This window comes from Trematomus bernacchii, unplaced genomic scaffold (assembly GCF_902827165.1).
Source record: "Trematomus bernacchii unplaced genomic scaffold, fTreBer1.1, whole genome shotgun sequence".
Taxonomy (NCBI): domain Eukaryota; kingdom Metazoa; phylum Chordata; class Actinopteri; order Perciformes; family Nototheniidae; genus Trematomus; species Trematomus bernacchii.
The window spans coordinates 16,941,024-16,958,345 of record NW_022987714.1 but is presented as its reverse complement, the minus strand read 5'-3'; the positions used below and the strand labels follow the sequence as shown (position 1 = coordinate 16,958,345).

The window sequence follows — 17,322 nt, the reverse complement described above, 5'->3', positions numbered from 1 at the left end:
CGTGGGAGAAAATACGTTTCAAGCTATACGTAATTGAGAATGCAGTTTAGTTCTGTGGGAACGTCATTTTTAGGAGACAGGGTTGCTCTACCTCTGACATGTTTCTAAAGCAGCAGATTGTCAACACCTTGCTTTTCAAAGCAAGGGCTATTTGCCCTGGAGCATCTTTAGGTGTGCTTGTTTTAAACTCAGAGTGGCACAGGCCGGTGGAGCAGTAGGACCCAGCAGCAGTAGCAGCCAATATGGTCTAGCTGCGGCCGCGGTGAGCAGAGGGTGGAGCCTGAATAAAAAACAATCAAGCCTCCACACCCTGCAGTCTCTGGAAGTTCCTCCGCATTCCTGCCATACACAACACACAAAACTGGGAGGACCGCTCCCTGAGGCTGGGTAAGTGTGTGTAGAGAGTAAGAGTGTGTTGTTTCTGGCTTCTTTCAGGAAAACTCGATAGATGTTGTCTTCATGTTCCTCTTTGTATACAGTCAGGAGTTTGGAGGGGGAGTGAGCCTGCTGTAGGACCAGAGACCAGAACCTCATCATCAACGCTCCCTGCCAGGTGCTGTATTTCCTGACTCATCCCCTTTCACTCTCTCTGTCTCTCTGTCTCTCTGTCATTGTCGGTTGTGCGTTTTGTCTTCCTGTGTCTGTCAGTTTAGTTTCTGTGTGTATACCAGTGTATCTCAAGCCCAGATGTGTGCAGTCAAAACAGAGGAAGTTCCTTCATGTGCATGAAGGAAACCGTGGTTACAGACAGTATATCTGCACTGTGCAGATATACTGTCTGTAACCACTGTTTCCTTCCGAGAAACTGAAACATTTATCATTGATTCATATCTGAACACTTGTAGCAAGTAACTGAACTTACAGCCAGTGCAAATAACAAAGTTCAGTGTGCAAATAACTGATGCCTGAAATGAGTGCATGGTAAGTCTCACATGCAAATGTAACCACTTAAAAAAGTAAATGATGGATTGTAAAAGTATATTGCAGCATCTTAGAAAGCAGGTTACAAAGGCCTGCAGTCACACTAACATCATCCAATAGGTAGATCACTTCTGACTAAAAATACTGGTCTTTATACTCTTTGACTTTTGTTATGCTCATAAAAGGATTATAGCCAATTTATGACAGGAAAACTAACATCTGCATGCTAACGTGCGCACAATGGCAATGCTAACATGTTAAGAAAGTTTAAGGCAAAGTATTGGCTCAATCTTATGTTAGCATTCTATCATGAGGCTTATGGAAATGTCATTAGTTGTGCAGGTACTGTATTAGGTCAAATATGTATTATGTCCCATCACTTAGCCTATGATGTACAATGTGTTGGAGCGCTAGCCAATAGAAGCAAAAGTGTTGCGTAGTGATGTCATTATGTTACGGAAGTAAACAAAGGAGTCCAATCAAGGCGTTTCCGGCAGGGGGGGGAGGGGAGTGTGTGAGAGACAAACTTTGGGATTTCAGCCTTTGCAGACCATTTAAATGTGCAAAAACCTATATAACAAACTAACCCCCCAAATAGGGCCCCTTTAAGTGAATGTCTGAACCAAATGTCAAGGCAATATATGCAGTAGTTGTCAAAACATCTCTCTACTACTACATCTTGTAAATGTTGAGATTTTTTACAAGAGAGGTGACCCTATAAATGAAGTCTGCTCCAAATAACTAGTGTTGGTTAAATGCAGAGACTTTATTAGCTCTTTGTGGTTCTCTGTACATGTGACGATAAAAAAGGATGATTCATCCTCTAGGCACGGTGAATGCCTCAGCCAAATATAATAGCAATCCATTAGTTGCTGAAATATTTCACTGAAATAATTGTTTTCCTCTGGGGACCGTGCATGCACAAAACAGTTGCTGAGTTATTTCGATGTCAACCAGCGTGATGGCATTTTTATCCCCAGAGCCATGGCGATAGCATGACCAAAAATGGACCACAAGCACATCAGATTACATTCTTGTTTCAATAAACATGAGTACTTATTTGAATATGCTTTACTTCCCTAGCTCCCAGGTGTAGACAATATGATGTCAAGATGATGAAAAATGTTGGAGATAACTTGCGTAAAGGATCCACAAAGTAAAAGCATTTTATTATCCTCTCTCTCTCTCTCTCTCTCTCTCTCTCTCTCTCTCTCTCAGACTCAGCATGAGTAGGGCAGATGGTGATGAAGGCGGAGGTGGCAGCAGTGAAACAGCCCAGCAGACGGAGGAGAAAACTCCCGAGGGGAAGCTCCTGGGCAAACTGAGTGCTACTACTAGTAGCCCCGGCTGGACTAAAGTCAGTTGTCCCTGCTGTGAATCGCAGCGGGTGGAGCCTCTGGTTCTGGTGAAGCTCGGAGAGAAAGTTCGCCCTGAGACGAAGAGGTGGCTCATGAGAGTGATCGGAGCTCCTCAGGAAGATGGAGGTGAGGGATCAAATAACATGGATGAGATGACTTACTCCTTTGTCTGTATTGATTGAAACCTTGCAGAGTCTTTTTTTCTCTTCTACTGGAAGCCTATTGACATTTGATGGAATTTATATTTGCATGGCGTTAAAAAATGAATATTACTATAGTTAAGGTAAGATAAGACTTTATTGATCCCCCATAGGCAAATTCATGTCTCTTTGCAACAACAGCAACCATGGTGAAACACAGGAGGAGACAGATATGAATTCCCACAAGGACAATAATAGAAAACAAAGAATAAAAACTGTGAAAAAGTTCAATTAAATTAGGTGTTTACATAAATACAGATATGTATAATTATGGGTGTCTTAAATATATAAACATGTCAAGTTAAACAATTATAATAGTTAAACAATTTGTATGGAAATGTAAGCCAGCGGTGATAGGGCAGAAAACATGATAAAAAGAAGAGCAGCTATATCCAACCATATTGTTTGCAGGTTAGCACCTCCTTTTAATATCTTTACTACAGTACTTTATTAAAACATGTTTTCATCGTTGTCATCGTGGGGTCAAAGGAGGATCTCTGAAGGAGTAGTTGATATTTTGATCTCTCCCTAATTCTCCCAAGCCAACATAACTTTGTATTGATCCCAAAGTATTCACAAAAACCAAATATGTACCTGAAAAGATTCAGGTACAGCAGTATTTGACTAAAAGTAAACCTCATGTAATGGTAAGCAGCACACAGTTAACAACACATACAGTACATTCCTCCAATATTATTAGTTCTTAAAATTGTTCTGTGACAATTATATATATTACACACTGTCCCCCCCCCCCCCTCAGGTGCTGCATTGCTGGCCCACCCGGGCGAGGACGCCACTGGTGACATCATCGTGCTCTCAGCCCCACGCTGCACGTTACTGAGAGCCACTGAAGAGCTGGGCCTCTGTAAGACGTACCACTCCGGGGACATGGAAGCCTTCTCCTACAACGACAGAGACAACTTCAAAGATTCAGGTACGGCAGTGGAGCCATGAATGTGTTCATGAAAGATAACATGAGAGAGGGTGTAAGTTCTGTAATAGCCAGGGAGGCTGTGGCTCAGTGGATAGTGTGCTGGACTTCGAATCAGGGGATAGCAATTTCAAGTCCGACTGCAGTCAGCATGTCGTTGTGTCCCTGGGCAAGTGACTTCACCCCAAATTGCTCCTGTGGGGATTGTCCGCAGTACTGAATGTATGTAAGTTGCTTTGGATAAAAGAGTCTAACAAATGACATGTAATGTAATGCGATATTTGTAAGGATAACATATAATGTTTTTATCTGGATGTTATTGAGAAGTACCATTCACATACACGAACACTCTCACACACAACAGAAACCAAATACTCTCATATACACATATATATGTGTATATGAGAGTATTTGGTTTCACATTTCACACTTGTATATATATAATATATATACAAGTGTGAAATGTGAAACCCTCCCTTTCACACACACATGTGAAATCCTATCATATAAAAGAGTGATTTTCAGTATGTTTCAATAGAAGATGTTTGATCCCACACAAATTACAAGGGCAACAGGTAGTTGACTTTTTTACACTCTCGATGTTGCCTTTACCAGTTTCTCTTATTTCTGTTTGAAAAAATCCAAGAATTCTACCAGCTTATAAAATGTTTATCATTTAATTTTTCTTATGAGATTATAGTAGTATCCTGTTTGTTTCTTATTTTTTTTTGTGGCGTTGAATTGGCCAAATAAAAGCATTACTAAATTAAACTCCCATCGGCCTCAAATGAGTCACTGTTAGCATGCTACCATGCTAAACGTTCATTAAAGAGAAATGGTAGCATGTTCCTGAACATACTAGACATCTGTTAGTATTGCCTTTGTCAGCATGTTAGCATGCTAATCGCTAGCATGTATTTCAAGTAGCCCAGGCCTACAGCCTCACAGAGTAACTGGTATGTGACAGATATCCTTTGAAAAAATCATATAACTGTTGGGGAAATATTTTCCAAGGCCCATATCTTTGACCCAGTTTATCAGTGCATACTGTCCTGACTGAGCACACGCACCTGTAGCCTTGGCTGCTGTGCTCTCAGTGTTTTGTCTCCCTGTTCCTGCCTGTTGGCGTCAGCTGATTAGAGGTGTTATGATTCTATCTTGTTATGCACAATGTATTCTCTCAGAACTAGCTAAATACATGGGTCTGGGGGAGAGTTCTTCAGAATTGATTGTGGCATCTCAACTGTGTGGTCAACTCGTGGCCCGTGACATGTCTTGTGAATTCTCCGGCCGAAGCTCCAAATAAACCATCAGTGTTTGCCATCAAAGCTCCATATGTCAGTTAATACATGAGGAATGGTCTCTTTAAACTAAATACTAAAATGTTTTACAATTGTAAATGTCAAGTAAAACCCCATGACCTTTGACATGGACAGAGCCAGGGTAATCCTCACTTGCAATCCATTTGGCCTTAACCATCAGAAGCTTTGTATGGTCATACAGTATTCAGGGTCTGACTCAATAGTGCTCATACTCTATGTCAGCATGCTAATATGCCAAATGTAGATGATGAAGTCAGATGTAACATGTAGGCCTATGATACATACATAACATATGCATTAGGCATTGTGAGGATGTTAGCATGTTGTTGTTGTTAGCATTTGTATTCTTGTGTGAGCCTGCATTCATGCATCACTGGCTTATGTATCTGTGTGTATCCATGTGTGTGACAGACAATATGGAGGCGTTCCTGACCCTGGCGGAGCGGCAGTACATAGTGAAGTATGAGCTGGACGGTCTGCGGGCGCAGAGAGACCTGAGAATCCCCGGCCTGCCTGACAGCTGCACCCTGCAACACCGAAACAACATCTGTGAGTGTTCCCTGTGGGCTCACTGTGGGCTCACTTCAGTACGGGGAGACTAGTGCACACAAGTGCACACACTGGAGGAATATCCATTGAGACTTAGACTTTATTTGGAGGATTTCTGTGTTCAACTTGTTACTTAATTTGATCATTTCAATGAATGGCTCTGGACAAAGACGCACACAAACAACGATTGAACAGCTGAAGACATTTTTTGCAGTGCACTCATCTCATCACATTGTATACACCCATCCAGTTTATGGGGATGAGAGCAAGCACCATAAAATCATCAATTAGGATTTATATTTGGACATATTGACAGCCATGTTGTAAATATAAGTTAACTGCTGTCTCCATATTCAGCCAGTATCCAGATGCACTCTGCTGACCTCAGCTGTTCTTCTTCCCTCACATTCGATCAAGAAATTGCTTTAGTCAGCATCAGCCTCAGTGTTTGTGTATAAGCAGTGCTTGAATTGGGCCGGTACTCACCGGGACGCAGTACCGGGACTTCTGATTTTTACCCATCTGGTACCGTTACTTCTTACTGAGTACCGGTACGGTGCCGGTACGGTGCCGGTACGGCGGTACGCCCCAAACACCGCCACCCCTCGGCGGCCCGCAAGTGCCAGAGGACCTCGGCAAAACAGAGCCTGCCCAGGTATATTTAAACAAGTTCCAAAGTCGCCTGTACAGTGGGGTAAGGCGCTCATTTTGCAGCTCAATTTCCTGTAAAAAAGATGCCATCTTCTGCTATGCCTGTAGACATTTCGGCTCAAATACATCTAACTCAGATGCCTTCACCACAATTGTACCAGAGTACCAAACGCTGTCTCCTGGTACTCATCTGAGTAACTCACTACAAATGAAATACTATATGACAGTAAAACAAGAATACAGTTTAAAAGGGGAGTGATTTGTAAAATATCCATAAAGAAAAAGTAAATCTGTTTATAGTTCTGTTTCATATGGGTGTTGAGAGATGTATCCATAGATCTCTTCATGTTGCTCTCAAAGTGCACCAGATTGATGCTTTTAACTTCAATATTTTAAAATAAATCTTCCCGGGGGAGCATGCCCCCGGACCCCCCTAGAGGATGTTAGGTCCACTCCCCACTTATAGAAAATAGCACTTTACCCCTGCACCCCCTCTAATCTCAGATGCACCCTGAGTCATTTTGTTCTGGAACCGGGCCTGGACCAGGTGGAATATTTTTGCAAGACCAATGAATGGCTCGTTGTTAAAGACAAAAAGCTGGGATGTCGGGTATGTAAAGAGGTCAAATCTTTGGGAAAACACACTGGACAAGGACTGAAACTCTCGATTGAATGGGGTGAGTGTGCAGTGTCTCATTACGGTAGTGACAAGTGCAAACAACAAGCTAGCCTGAAAAAAAAAATCATAGAACACAAGCCCATGTAAAAGCTGCTGACATACTTCCATCTGCTTCACGTGAAGCAATTCAAAAGCAAGCTGCTGACAGATGCGTGAGTGTACTCAGGGACGAGGAATCAATAGCTGCCCACTGCTCCTCGTAGACTCCTGGTACTAGGATGGGTTAAATGCAGAGAACACATGTCACTGTGTGCTGTGTGCTCTGCATGTGTGACCATTAAAGAGGGTTTCATCCCTCCCAATTCTATTCTATTTACCCAGTTGCCAGTAGGAGTCAGGCTTTACCCATATCCGCTGCCTTTCATACTTTTTTTAAGTACAGTCAAGTGAGCCTTTCTAAAATATACAGTAAAGAGACAAACCCACCAGCATTATAGGATATACTATGACTTTGAGCCAAATTCTTGTTTTTGGGCTGTATAAATAAAATTGACTTGAAACAGTTGCTGATTTAGAGTACTGGCACCTTTTTTATTCCAATTCAAGCACTGTGTATAAGTGTGTGTAGCTGTATACGTGTGGATTAGTAGTTGCTTCTGTCACATTTCAGGTCTTTATGGGTTAATGTTGTTACAGGGCAGAAGCTCGGGTCAGCTGGTGTTATTGTGGACACGTTTCCCCTCCACAACCCTCCACAGCTGAAGGAACTCAGTGAAGCCTGGTACTCTGGGAATCAGCTGGCTCAGCCTCTGGGTGGGTACACACACACACACACACACACACACACACACACACACACACACACACACACACACACACACACACACACACACACACACACACACACACACACACACCCACACACACACACACACACACACACTCTACCACATGACTGATTGTACACACAGAAGCTATTGCTTATAAAATAAATGTATTATGTAAGAATTGACAATAGATACCTGTCTGTGACATTCTCTTGAGTCAATTGAACCATGCATGCATTAAACACCTTTCTGCTGCTTTATCCAGATTCAGTCAACAGCTACTTTGGAAGCCCCGTGGCGTTCTACTTCAGCTTCCTAGACTTCTACACCTGGTCTCTGCTCCCACCAGCGATACTTGGCCTTTCGATCACATATTTCTCAGGTAGGTGTGCGGAACTATCATTTATTTATAGCTCTTTTTAGACCCCATTTAATTATATACAGCCCTAGAAATGGAAACAAATGTATTTCTTGGATTTTTAACCCATATAGAGCTCCTGTTCTCATCTTTATATGTATTTAGAAGCTGCATGTTGGCTGTTTTTTTTATGTTAACAGCAAATATTTCAAGGTAATGCAGCTGTTGAGACTAAATATACTTTGGTGCTATATACTAAAGATAATATTAATATTTGTGCACACTGCTAGGTAAAGTTTGGCCTGAGGGTGGTCACAGAGTAAAAAGTATTTTGTGAATTGTCAGCATGTTCAAGCATGTTAACATGCCGATAGAAAGGTCACTGGGCGAAGTCAGGCAGCAAGGGATAGGACCCAAATGCAGAGAGACCAGACAGACAGACAGGAATAAAACCAAAAAAAGGAAAGTACATGAATTTAGAAAAGTCCACACAAGAATAACAGAGACCATGCTTATCAGAGAGGGGGCAGGGAAAATATGCTGGCAGAAAATTCAGTTTAGATTCAGGATTCAGGTTCAGATGGCTCGAAGACATTTCGAAAATCAATACAGTGCTTTGATCGTCGGACTTATAGGTGTTATATTGTCTCATTTGGAACTAAATCATCTGCAGATTAATTCTATACTTGATATGGTATTGTCCACGATAGTCAATTGCCCTGGAGACTGAGCTTTTCTTGCCCTGTCACAGGTGAGGCTCAGAAGGAGATGGATGAGTCGGTGTCGGGCTCCCCGGTCCAAAGTGTTGAAGCTGACTCAGGACCAGTTGTCGGTGGTCACATGATCCAGGCGGTGTTCAGCATGCTTTGGTCCACGGTGGTCATGGAGCTGTGGAAGCGCCGAAGCTCCACCCTGTCGTACCGCTGGGGGACGCTGCACCTCGCCGAGCGCTTCGCAGAGCCCCGACCCGGTTTCCACGGTGACCTCGGGGTCAACCCTGTCACGGGTCGTATGGAGCCGCTCTTTCCTGAATGGCAGAGGGACGTGCGTATGGCCCTGGTGTCAGTCCCCGTGGTGGGGCTCTTTCTAGGTACAACCTGAATTGAAATGCTAAAATATACCATGATGTTCAATCGTTGATTTAAAAAAATAAGTATAAGTGACTTTTTCTATGCTAATGTTTGCTTGGTTGCTTAAAGATTCTGAGCCTTACCTCTGTCCTCATACATGTACCTTATGCCCTGTCTCCTCTCCCTCTGCAGGGCTGGTGGTAGTGGGTATGCTTGGTTTCTACTGGGGGGAGGCCCAGGTGCAACAGCTCCACACAGACTGGGACTCCCTGCTGTCTCAGACTCTTCTCTACATGCCCTCAGTGCTTCACATCGTCTATTCAAATGTGCTAGCAACTGTTTACCGGAGGGTGGCAAAGTCTCTGACTGAATATGGTGAGTAAGACCGAGTGAATTTATGAAAACAGTATGACCAGTATAAGTTATCTTGGTCAAATATATAGTAAGGTTGGAGTAAAAAGAAAAGAGAATGGAAAACAGCTGACAAGGTTATTTCTACCAATAGTATTGTTTCTGATGCCTGAGATTAGCCAATGATTTCCCTTATATTTCCTCTTAGAGAACCACAGAGAGGAGTCTGCCTACGAGAAGCATCTCACAGCCAAAGTGTTGGTGGTAAGTTCTTTCTCTTCTCTCCAACCATCAGCTCTTATATCCTCTCTACCAGCAGGCCTTTTGATCAGGCTCTTGTCTCTCTTCCCCCAGTTCACATTCTTCAACTGCTTTGCAGTGCTCTTCCACATTGCCTTCTTCAAGCAGGATGTGCCTTTGCTTCGTAAGGTAATCATCAATCTTCCACTTGTCTCAGTAAAGTGTTTTAGCATGAACTTCAACAAAACTTGGGGGTAAAAATCAAGTGTCAATGCAGCAGAGGCCGAGATAACTGGATCTTTATACCTAATGAGGGATATAAAAAAGGTTGTATACTACAATTCCCATAATGCAACTTAAAAGTGCTTTCATTAGACTTTCCCTGTCAATGTCTTTTGAATAAAAAAAAAGTCAAGTCATCTTAACCTAACATTGTGTTGGGGGGGTACATTTTCCTTTTGCCCTAACCAATCAGTATCAGTTGATATCTATGTCCCGCCCTCATCGCTGATGGGAAAACTAGCATAATGATTGTGTGGATGAAATTAATGGGTTTAATTTACGTACATATAATAGATATAATGATTTATGTTTAATTATCTCTTACTTGTCGCAATTTTTCATGAATTTAGTTCGGTCGCGAGGATGACTTTTCTCGGTTTTAACCACGCCCACAAAGCGTTGATTGGTCCATTTTAAACAGTCGTCAGTGAGCACAGTAGAATAGAACAGTACTCTTTATAAACTGATCTAAATCAGTGGAGTGCCTCACTTTTAAAATGTGTGCAAAGTTTAAGTGTGACCGAGAACAGTCAATTAAATAAAGTTTCCTCACTGATATTAAATTCCCATATTCTCTTTTAGCGTTTAGCGTCTTTGCTGATAATCACCCAGCTGGTGAACCAGGTGACGGAGGTGGTCATTCCCTTCCTGGTGGATCGCTTCATCAGTGCCCCCCATAGGACAGAGAGTGAAGACGACCCCCCGGAGGACAAATTCAGGAACCAAAGCACCCTGCCTGCTTTCCCTGTGAGTGTGCAGTATACTCGAAATAACAAAGTACGCATTGGGAAACACTTGCAGTGAATAATATACCTATTTCTTTTGTCACAGGGCTTGTTTGCAGAGTACATCGAGCTCCTGGTGCAGTTTGGGTACTTGAGTCTTTTCTCCTGTGTGTATCCTCTGACGGCCGTACTGTTGCTCATTAATAACCTAACAGAGATCAGATCGGACGCCTATAAGATCTGTAAACTCTTCCGGAAACCCTTCACCCCTCCTGTGGCCAGCATGGGAGTATGGCGGGTCAGCAGAAACACAACACACAACAGAAATGAGACGCAGCCAGTATGTCACACTGTTATGAATAAACAGTGCACCTCATTGTGGTCTTGTGTTTCAGATTGCCTTCGAGGTCCTGAGTTTTGCCTCTGTTGTGACCAACTGCTGGCTGTTGATGCTGTCACCTTGGTTACAAGAGCTTTGTCAGGAGGGGGGGTTGACCGGCACAAACATCCTTATGTTGGCTGTTTTAGTCGAGGTACTGTAAGAGGGCGGATGGAGAAAGCATTAGTGATTCACATTAGGAGTAATATGTAGCATTTTCTATGATGCTTATGTCAATAAAGCTTTGTCAACATACAGGGTGGAGCAAAGTCCAATCGAACACTGAACAACACATTGTTAGGCAACCAAAATGTTACAACTACCGTCCATGAACTGAACAAATATTGTGAACATTTTTTTTTTTTTTTACCAAATCACAGACAGGACAACGCAGTGGTAGCGACCCGTCCATCAAACATAGCCATTCACTAAATCATACCCTGCTTTATTGTATATGTCCCTCTTAATGCGATAATGACTTACCAAATGAACATCATACAGTGTTAGTCGCCCCCTTCTGGCCATTAGAAATAATGCAGGGTTGCCCCTTGAATTTAGGTCTCTACATGTGCTGATTGGTTCCTTTAAGTTAACTGAAACCATTTTTCCAGAATATCAGTGAGTGACCAGAACATATGGATTATTATAACACTTGCCTAATTAATTCAATTTTTAAAATGCTTTCAATTTTGTTATTATAAAGCATTAGTCATTTCTATGACAGCTTATAACTATAATTATCAAGTGCCGTAATCGGTTAAATATACCTTTTATAGACATGAGGGTCTTGATAGTCTTAATTAGACCCTGACATTTGTGTTTGTTTGCAGCACTTGCTGATCTTGGTTAAGGTGGTTTTGGCGGTTCTGATCCCCGATGAGCCGGACTGGATCCGGAAAAAGATTGAGCATATTGAGTTCACATCCATGCAGGCCTTGAGAGAGCAGGTAAACCCTCCACCATATATTTCATTATTCATCATTTTGGTGGTCTTTAACATATTGTAGACAACTTGTCTCTCTTGTCTTTCAGAAGCTGCATTCAGAGAAGTCTTGATTATGTTTCAAAGCTTATGGTGTTGCTTCACGTGTGCTTGGCTGCTACAACCAGAAGACAGAACCAGCCTCAGTGTTGTGTGGAGCCACAGAGGTTTGAGATCTCTGCTAGGGCCCAGTGCATATCGCTGTGCTTATAATGCTGCCTGTGTGCACATAAGTGTTCCTGCTGCTCTCACTAATTCACATGGTGCTTCTGCAATATAGACCACTTGAAATGCGCTCTTGTAATATGTATACTGCAAGTGCGATGAAAACAGCTGCTAAAAGTTTTTTTTCCATATAAGGCTGCAAATGGAATGTATTGGTTATGTGTGCGGACACACTTTTAAAAGACTATTGTTATGACGAGGGAGGTGTTGAAAGGGTTTGTTCAGATTGAATGAGAAAGAGAGAAAGCTCTTGTAAAATCACTATGGCTACATTATGTGCAGTCAGTATTTTCAGCGTTGCAAGGCCAAAGACAGAACATTACGTACATTTGTTTTGTCTGGAGTCTCTTGAAGAGTGTTTTTCTCAGATCACCTATTGATAATTTTGATATAAATTAGCTACGTTAGTGTTCAGGATTCCTCATTAGAGGACAGTATCATCACTGCAGGGATTATGAGATAAAAGATAATCATCCCAAGGGAAATAGCTGTCTCCAGTTGTAAAAGTATAAGTGGGAAGAGTGCAAATATTAAATTGTGTAAGTCTATAAGACAAAAAGCAACAAATGCTTTAATGTAATGAGACCTCAGAGAATAATCACACAGCAGTGCAGTTACGCTAAGCTACACAGAACGTTTTTAGCATCTTTTAGCTATTGTTTAGATTTGTTGACCTCTAAACTAAAGAAACCAAGGAAGCCATAATGAAACCATTAGCAGCTAAAGGACCAGATATTTTCCAGATGGAGACAAAAAACAGAGCGAAATAGAGTGACTATAAGTTATCAGGGAGACAGAATACACAGTTAGCCATGTCAACTTTATTAAGAGATACTATGCTAGTGCTGCGTTTACAGTTAGTTGTGTTAGTTGTGTTGAGCTATACAAAGATGTTTATGGCTCCATCAAATGGAGACAAAACAGATGACAATCTTTAAACTAAACTTGCAGTGTGTATTTTCAGTAAAGTATATGTTACACATGAGTTACAGTAAGTGCTCAGTCAGCGTTGACAGGGACAAAAGTCAAATAAAAAGACAGTGAAGTATTTTTCACATTTATTTATAATGTGTTCTATAATAATGGGTTACTGTTACTGTTACAGAGTTGTAAGAAATCATGAGAAACACGTTGAGATTTGCTTCTGGTTGTGTTGGTATAGCATTGTGCACTTCTATTGATGTCATTGCCCTCTCCTCAAATAATGACACTGTGGTTATTGTACCTTGGCACATCTGTAACACAAAATTAAACATTAAATTATGTTCCAAGATTTGATTTGCATTTATTTAATTTATTAGTTTATTTAACAAGATTAAAGTTAGCCAAGAGGCTATTTTCATCTGTAGTCCCTGAACAAATGTTGTATAGCAACCCTAAAATCGATTTATAAAATAAAAACAATTACAAATTAATTGAAACATGCAACACAAAGGCTCAAGTCAGGGGATGCCAATAAAAACAAAAACATACATATTACTTAGCAAAAGATAGCTACAGGTTGGAGCAGACAGAGGACAGTAATTGAACAATTCATTGTTTGAGTATTGACAGATCTGAGTTTGAATTATCCTTGTCTTTAAATGGGTTCTATATGTGGCTTGTTCTGCAATGGTTTGTTCGGATGGAATTCCATTCTTCTGAAGCTCAGCCGGTTTACATATTAAAGGATATATAAAATGTTAAATCAATTTTGAGTCCTGATAGAATTAGTTATTCGTGTAGTAATCAGCTGAATAAAGTCAAAGTTAGGTTATCTCCTAAAGGTTCTTTCTAGCTAAGATGTCCTCCCAAATAATGTTAAAATCTCTCAGAACCTTTTTGCTATAATTGTATTCTCTTAAAGGTCCCATGTCATGGCCATTTCTACTGATCATAATTCCATTGTTGAGGTCTACTAAAATAGATTTATACTGTGCAATGTTCCAACTCACGTTGGTTTCTCATACAGCATCTCTGTAAAGTATGTGTATTCACCAGGTATTCACTTTGTCCTAAACGGCTTGTTGGAGCTCCTGCCCCCCTCCCTGTGAGCCCAGTGTGCTCTGATTGGTCGGGACGTTGAGAGGCTCGTTGCTGCTCGCTGCTGCAAGGAGCAGACAGGCTTCCGCGCCGGCGATACAGCGGGAACAAGCGAAACTCATCCTGAGCACACACAAACACTCACAGCCGAAGTAGAAACAATAAGTGTGGCTTGATATTGAGTAAGAAAAAGGTTTATAACGCTGTGAGAATGGTCTGCGGAGAGCATTTCTCCGCGATCCCAACTTAGTAGCCCGAAAAACGTTTACCCATTTTAAACAGTCGTGGTAGATACCTTGTTTGTTTTAAACATCATAAATACACAAACAACAATGAATACTTACAGGTTGTGTACCCGAATCTCCCGCTGGTCCAAACAAAGTAGGAACAGCATCGTTCTTCAGTGCCCTACGCTGTACATATCCGGCATGAATCGCTGAAAGGTTGTGAAGCTTTTGTTTCGTGAAATGCTGGCAGAGGGTGTGGGCCTCTGGGTATCCCCACGTCACAGTACCCAGGAAGTAAACAATGGAAATGAGAAATCTCCAACGAGAGGCGTTCTGGGGCAGGATAGGACTGTTGTTAGAGTTTTACTCGCTACAGGGTGTACTTTGAGGGTTTTTGACTCTGCAGAACGTTTTACATGCATAAAAACCTTCAAAACAAACAAGGGGACGGGTAATAACCGGAAAAGCATGACATGGGACTTTAAAGTGGGGGGGCAAATGGAACATTGGCACCCCTGATTATGGAGAAATGGTGTGTGTGTGTGTGTGTGTGCTGTGTGTGTGTGTGTTGGTGTGTGTGTGTGTGTGTGTGTGTGTGCTGTGTGTGTGTGTGTGTGTGTGTGTGTGTGTGTGTGTGTGTGTGTGTGTGTGTGGTGTGTGTTGTGTGTGTGTGTGGTGTGTGTGTGTGTGTGTGTGTGTGTGGTGTGTGTGTGTGTGGTGTTGGTTTGGTGTCCTATGCTTACTTTTAATACTTGTAAATAAAAATGTTGGCCCGTAATTTGTAGCGACCAGAGAGGGGGGGGGGGGAATATATCCAGTCTCTGATAGTGTTACGTTATTATGAGAGTGCTCTCTTGTTTGAATCTGAAATTGTATATATTTATATAAATAAAAATATATATGTATGTGTGTGTAGCCTGTCCGCATCTGTAGCCTGTTATTGTCTCATTATATGAATGAATTAAAGGTAAATATAGGCTATAATTCATCATGAACACATCTGTCCATCAGACAGAGGGCTGCTGTGCCTCCTGTCATCATTAACGGAATCTCTTTTAAAATGCCTAACCGCCTGCTGCTTCCCCTCCTCTATCCTCGGTTCCCCTCCTCGACTCCTCCGCTCGCATCTCCTGTGGGTGGGACTAAGACACGAGGATAGGAGTCGAGGAGGGGAAATAGAGAAATGAGAAAGGGCCTATTGAAAGCCTAGTGAATACAAACGAAAAGACATTTCAATAAGATGTTTTATATTTTAGTGTTTTATGTCAGACAAGAGACAATGTAACTTTAGTAAAGAAGAAAGCAAGATATAGTATCAAAAAGGTTCTCAGCATCCACTGTTCAGAGGAGACTGCGTGAATAAGGCCTTCGTGGTCCAATTGCTGCCAAAGATCCACTACTGAGGATGAACAACCAGAAGAGAATTGTTTGGGCCAAGAAACACAAGAATTGGCTACTACAGCATTCTGCAGTATAGCCAGCAAAATATAATCATATTCTGGATTTTTTAACACTTTTAGTTTACTAGATAATTCCATATGTGTTCTTTTATAGCTTTGATGTCTTCAGTATAAATCTACAATGTAGAAAACAATTAAATAAATAAAAACTTCGAATGAGAAGGTGTGTCCAAACTTTTGACTGGGTAGTGTATCCTACAGGAAAGTCGTCCTTTCTTCAATGTGTACTGTTACTGTACATTGTTAATTTAAGGAGATAATATTATTTTCAGCCCACCAGGAGGCACTATACACTTAAACACATTTCAAAGTATTCCACGTTCCGAGTTTCACAAGTGTGTGTGCGTGTGTGCGTGCGTGCGTGCGTGCGTGTGTGTGTGTGTGTGTGTGTGTGTGTGTGTGTGTGTGTGTGTGTCTCTGATAAACTGGAACCAGGATCAGGGTTTCTGTTAGAGACAGACTTGACAGTGTTTGTTAATAAATTAACCGTTGTCTGCTGTCTAGTGTTGATAAAAAGATAGTCGGTGAAAGTAATCCACCTTTCCAACCGTCTCTCAGCACCACTCTACTTACAGATTACTCAGCTGCAGTTACTTGTTATTTTTCTAGAGCAAAGGGATTAGAGCATTATTCACTTAGTTTATCAACAGAAATGGAACATTCATCTAGTAATCAGTAAAATTTAATCTAGGTTTATTTTGACAATTAACTATTTAAATTAAGTAAACATTCCAAGTATTCCCTTTTTTATTGGTGTGATAATAAACCTAATATTTGTGGGCTTTGGACTACTGCACGTTAAAGCATTATCTTTGAATTTAAGAAAAAGTGTTAAGCATTAAACATTTCAAACAGATTAATGAATAATGAAATTAATCATTAGTTGCAGCCCTCATTTCATTTCATTTCAAACCTTTATTTAACCAGATTGGTCCCATTGAGACCCTATACTTATACTTCAATTGTTAAGAAATAAAAACTAAATGTGTAACGGGCACTAAAACTGTTTTGGATCCAAACGGTACATAGATTAGGATTAGTTCCACCTCATCATAAAAAATGTTACATTATTGAATTTCTAAAGATAATCCAAAAACATAACATACATTCTGCTGTGTAATAAATAAGGATAAAATACATTTAGCTGATCAAATGCTATGCTTTTACAAATGTAAGACTTTGAATGCATTTTCTTTTTGCACATTTACTAAATAATCAGAATGCTTCTTCCACCAGTGGCAGAATCATACAGTCGTTTTTTCTGTGTTTGTAATTCAGTAATTGCTTTAGTTAGTTCTCACATGGGCATGTGGCTTATCCTCATGCATCAGAACAGAATGCCTGAGGTGCTGTGAGCAGAGGAACAGAGCCAACTAGGCAACAAACTAAACTGTGGCGCCATATTGATCCCTTTGTTTATCTCCCTCTGTGGTTTGTATAAGTATCCTATTACCTATCGTTTCAGTTGATATTGGGCTTTGTGGGGGTTTATAGGGGCAGCTGGGGCTTAATCCAGCCTTCGTTGTAAAGACATTATTACATTTTAGTGTGCGTGGTGGTGTGGGGGAGAAACAATATCACTGTCCCACACTATGAAATCAGCACACTGCACCAATCCATCCT

At 41.2% G+C, this 17,322-nt stretch overlaps 1 protein-coding gene across 1 annotated transcript; it reads left to right on the top strand.

The window, feature by feature from the left end:
• Nucleotides 1-277: 277 nt before the first annotated feature.
• ano10b (anoctamin 10b) lies at nt 278-13,263 on the top strand. Its single transcript, XM_034141728.1, has 16 exons — nt 278-387; nt 480-553; nt 2,140-2,405; nt 3,240-3,413; nt 5,144-5,281; nt 7,248-7,364; nt 7,644-7,760; nt 8,488-8,826; nt 8,999-9,181; nt 9,366-9,421; nt 9,512-9,586; nt 10,262-10,426; nt 10,511-10,702; nt 10,800-10,937; nt 11,614-11,730; nt 11,816-13,263. Exons 3-16 carry the CDS (start codon nt 2,147-2,149, stop codon nt 11,837-11,839), a joined length of 2,094 nt encoding a protein of 697 aa, XP_033997619.1. The 5' UTR covers nt 278-387; nt 480-553; nt 2,140-2,146; the 3' UTR covers nt 11,840-13,263.
• Nucleotides 13,264-17,322: the final 4,059 nt, after the last annotated feature.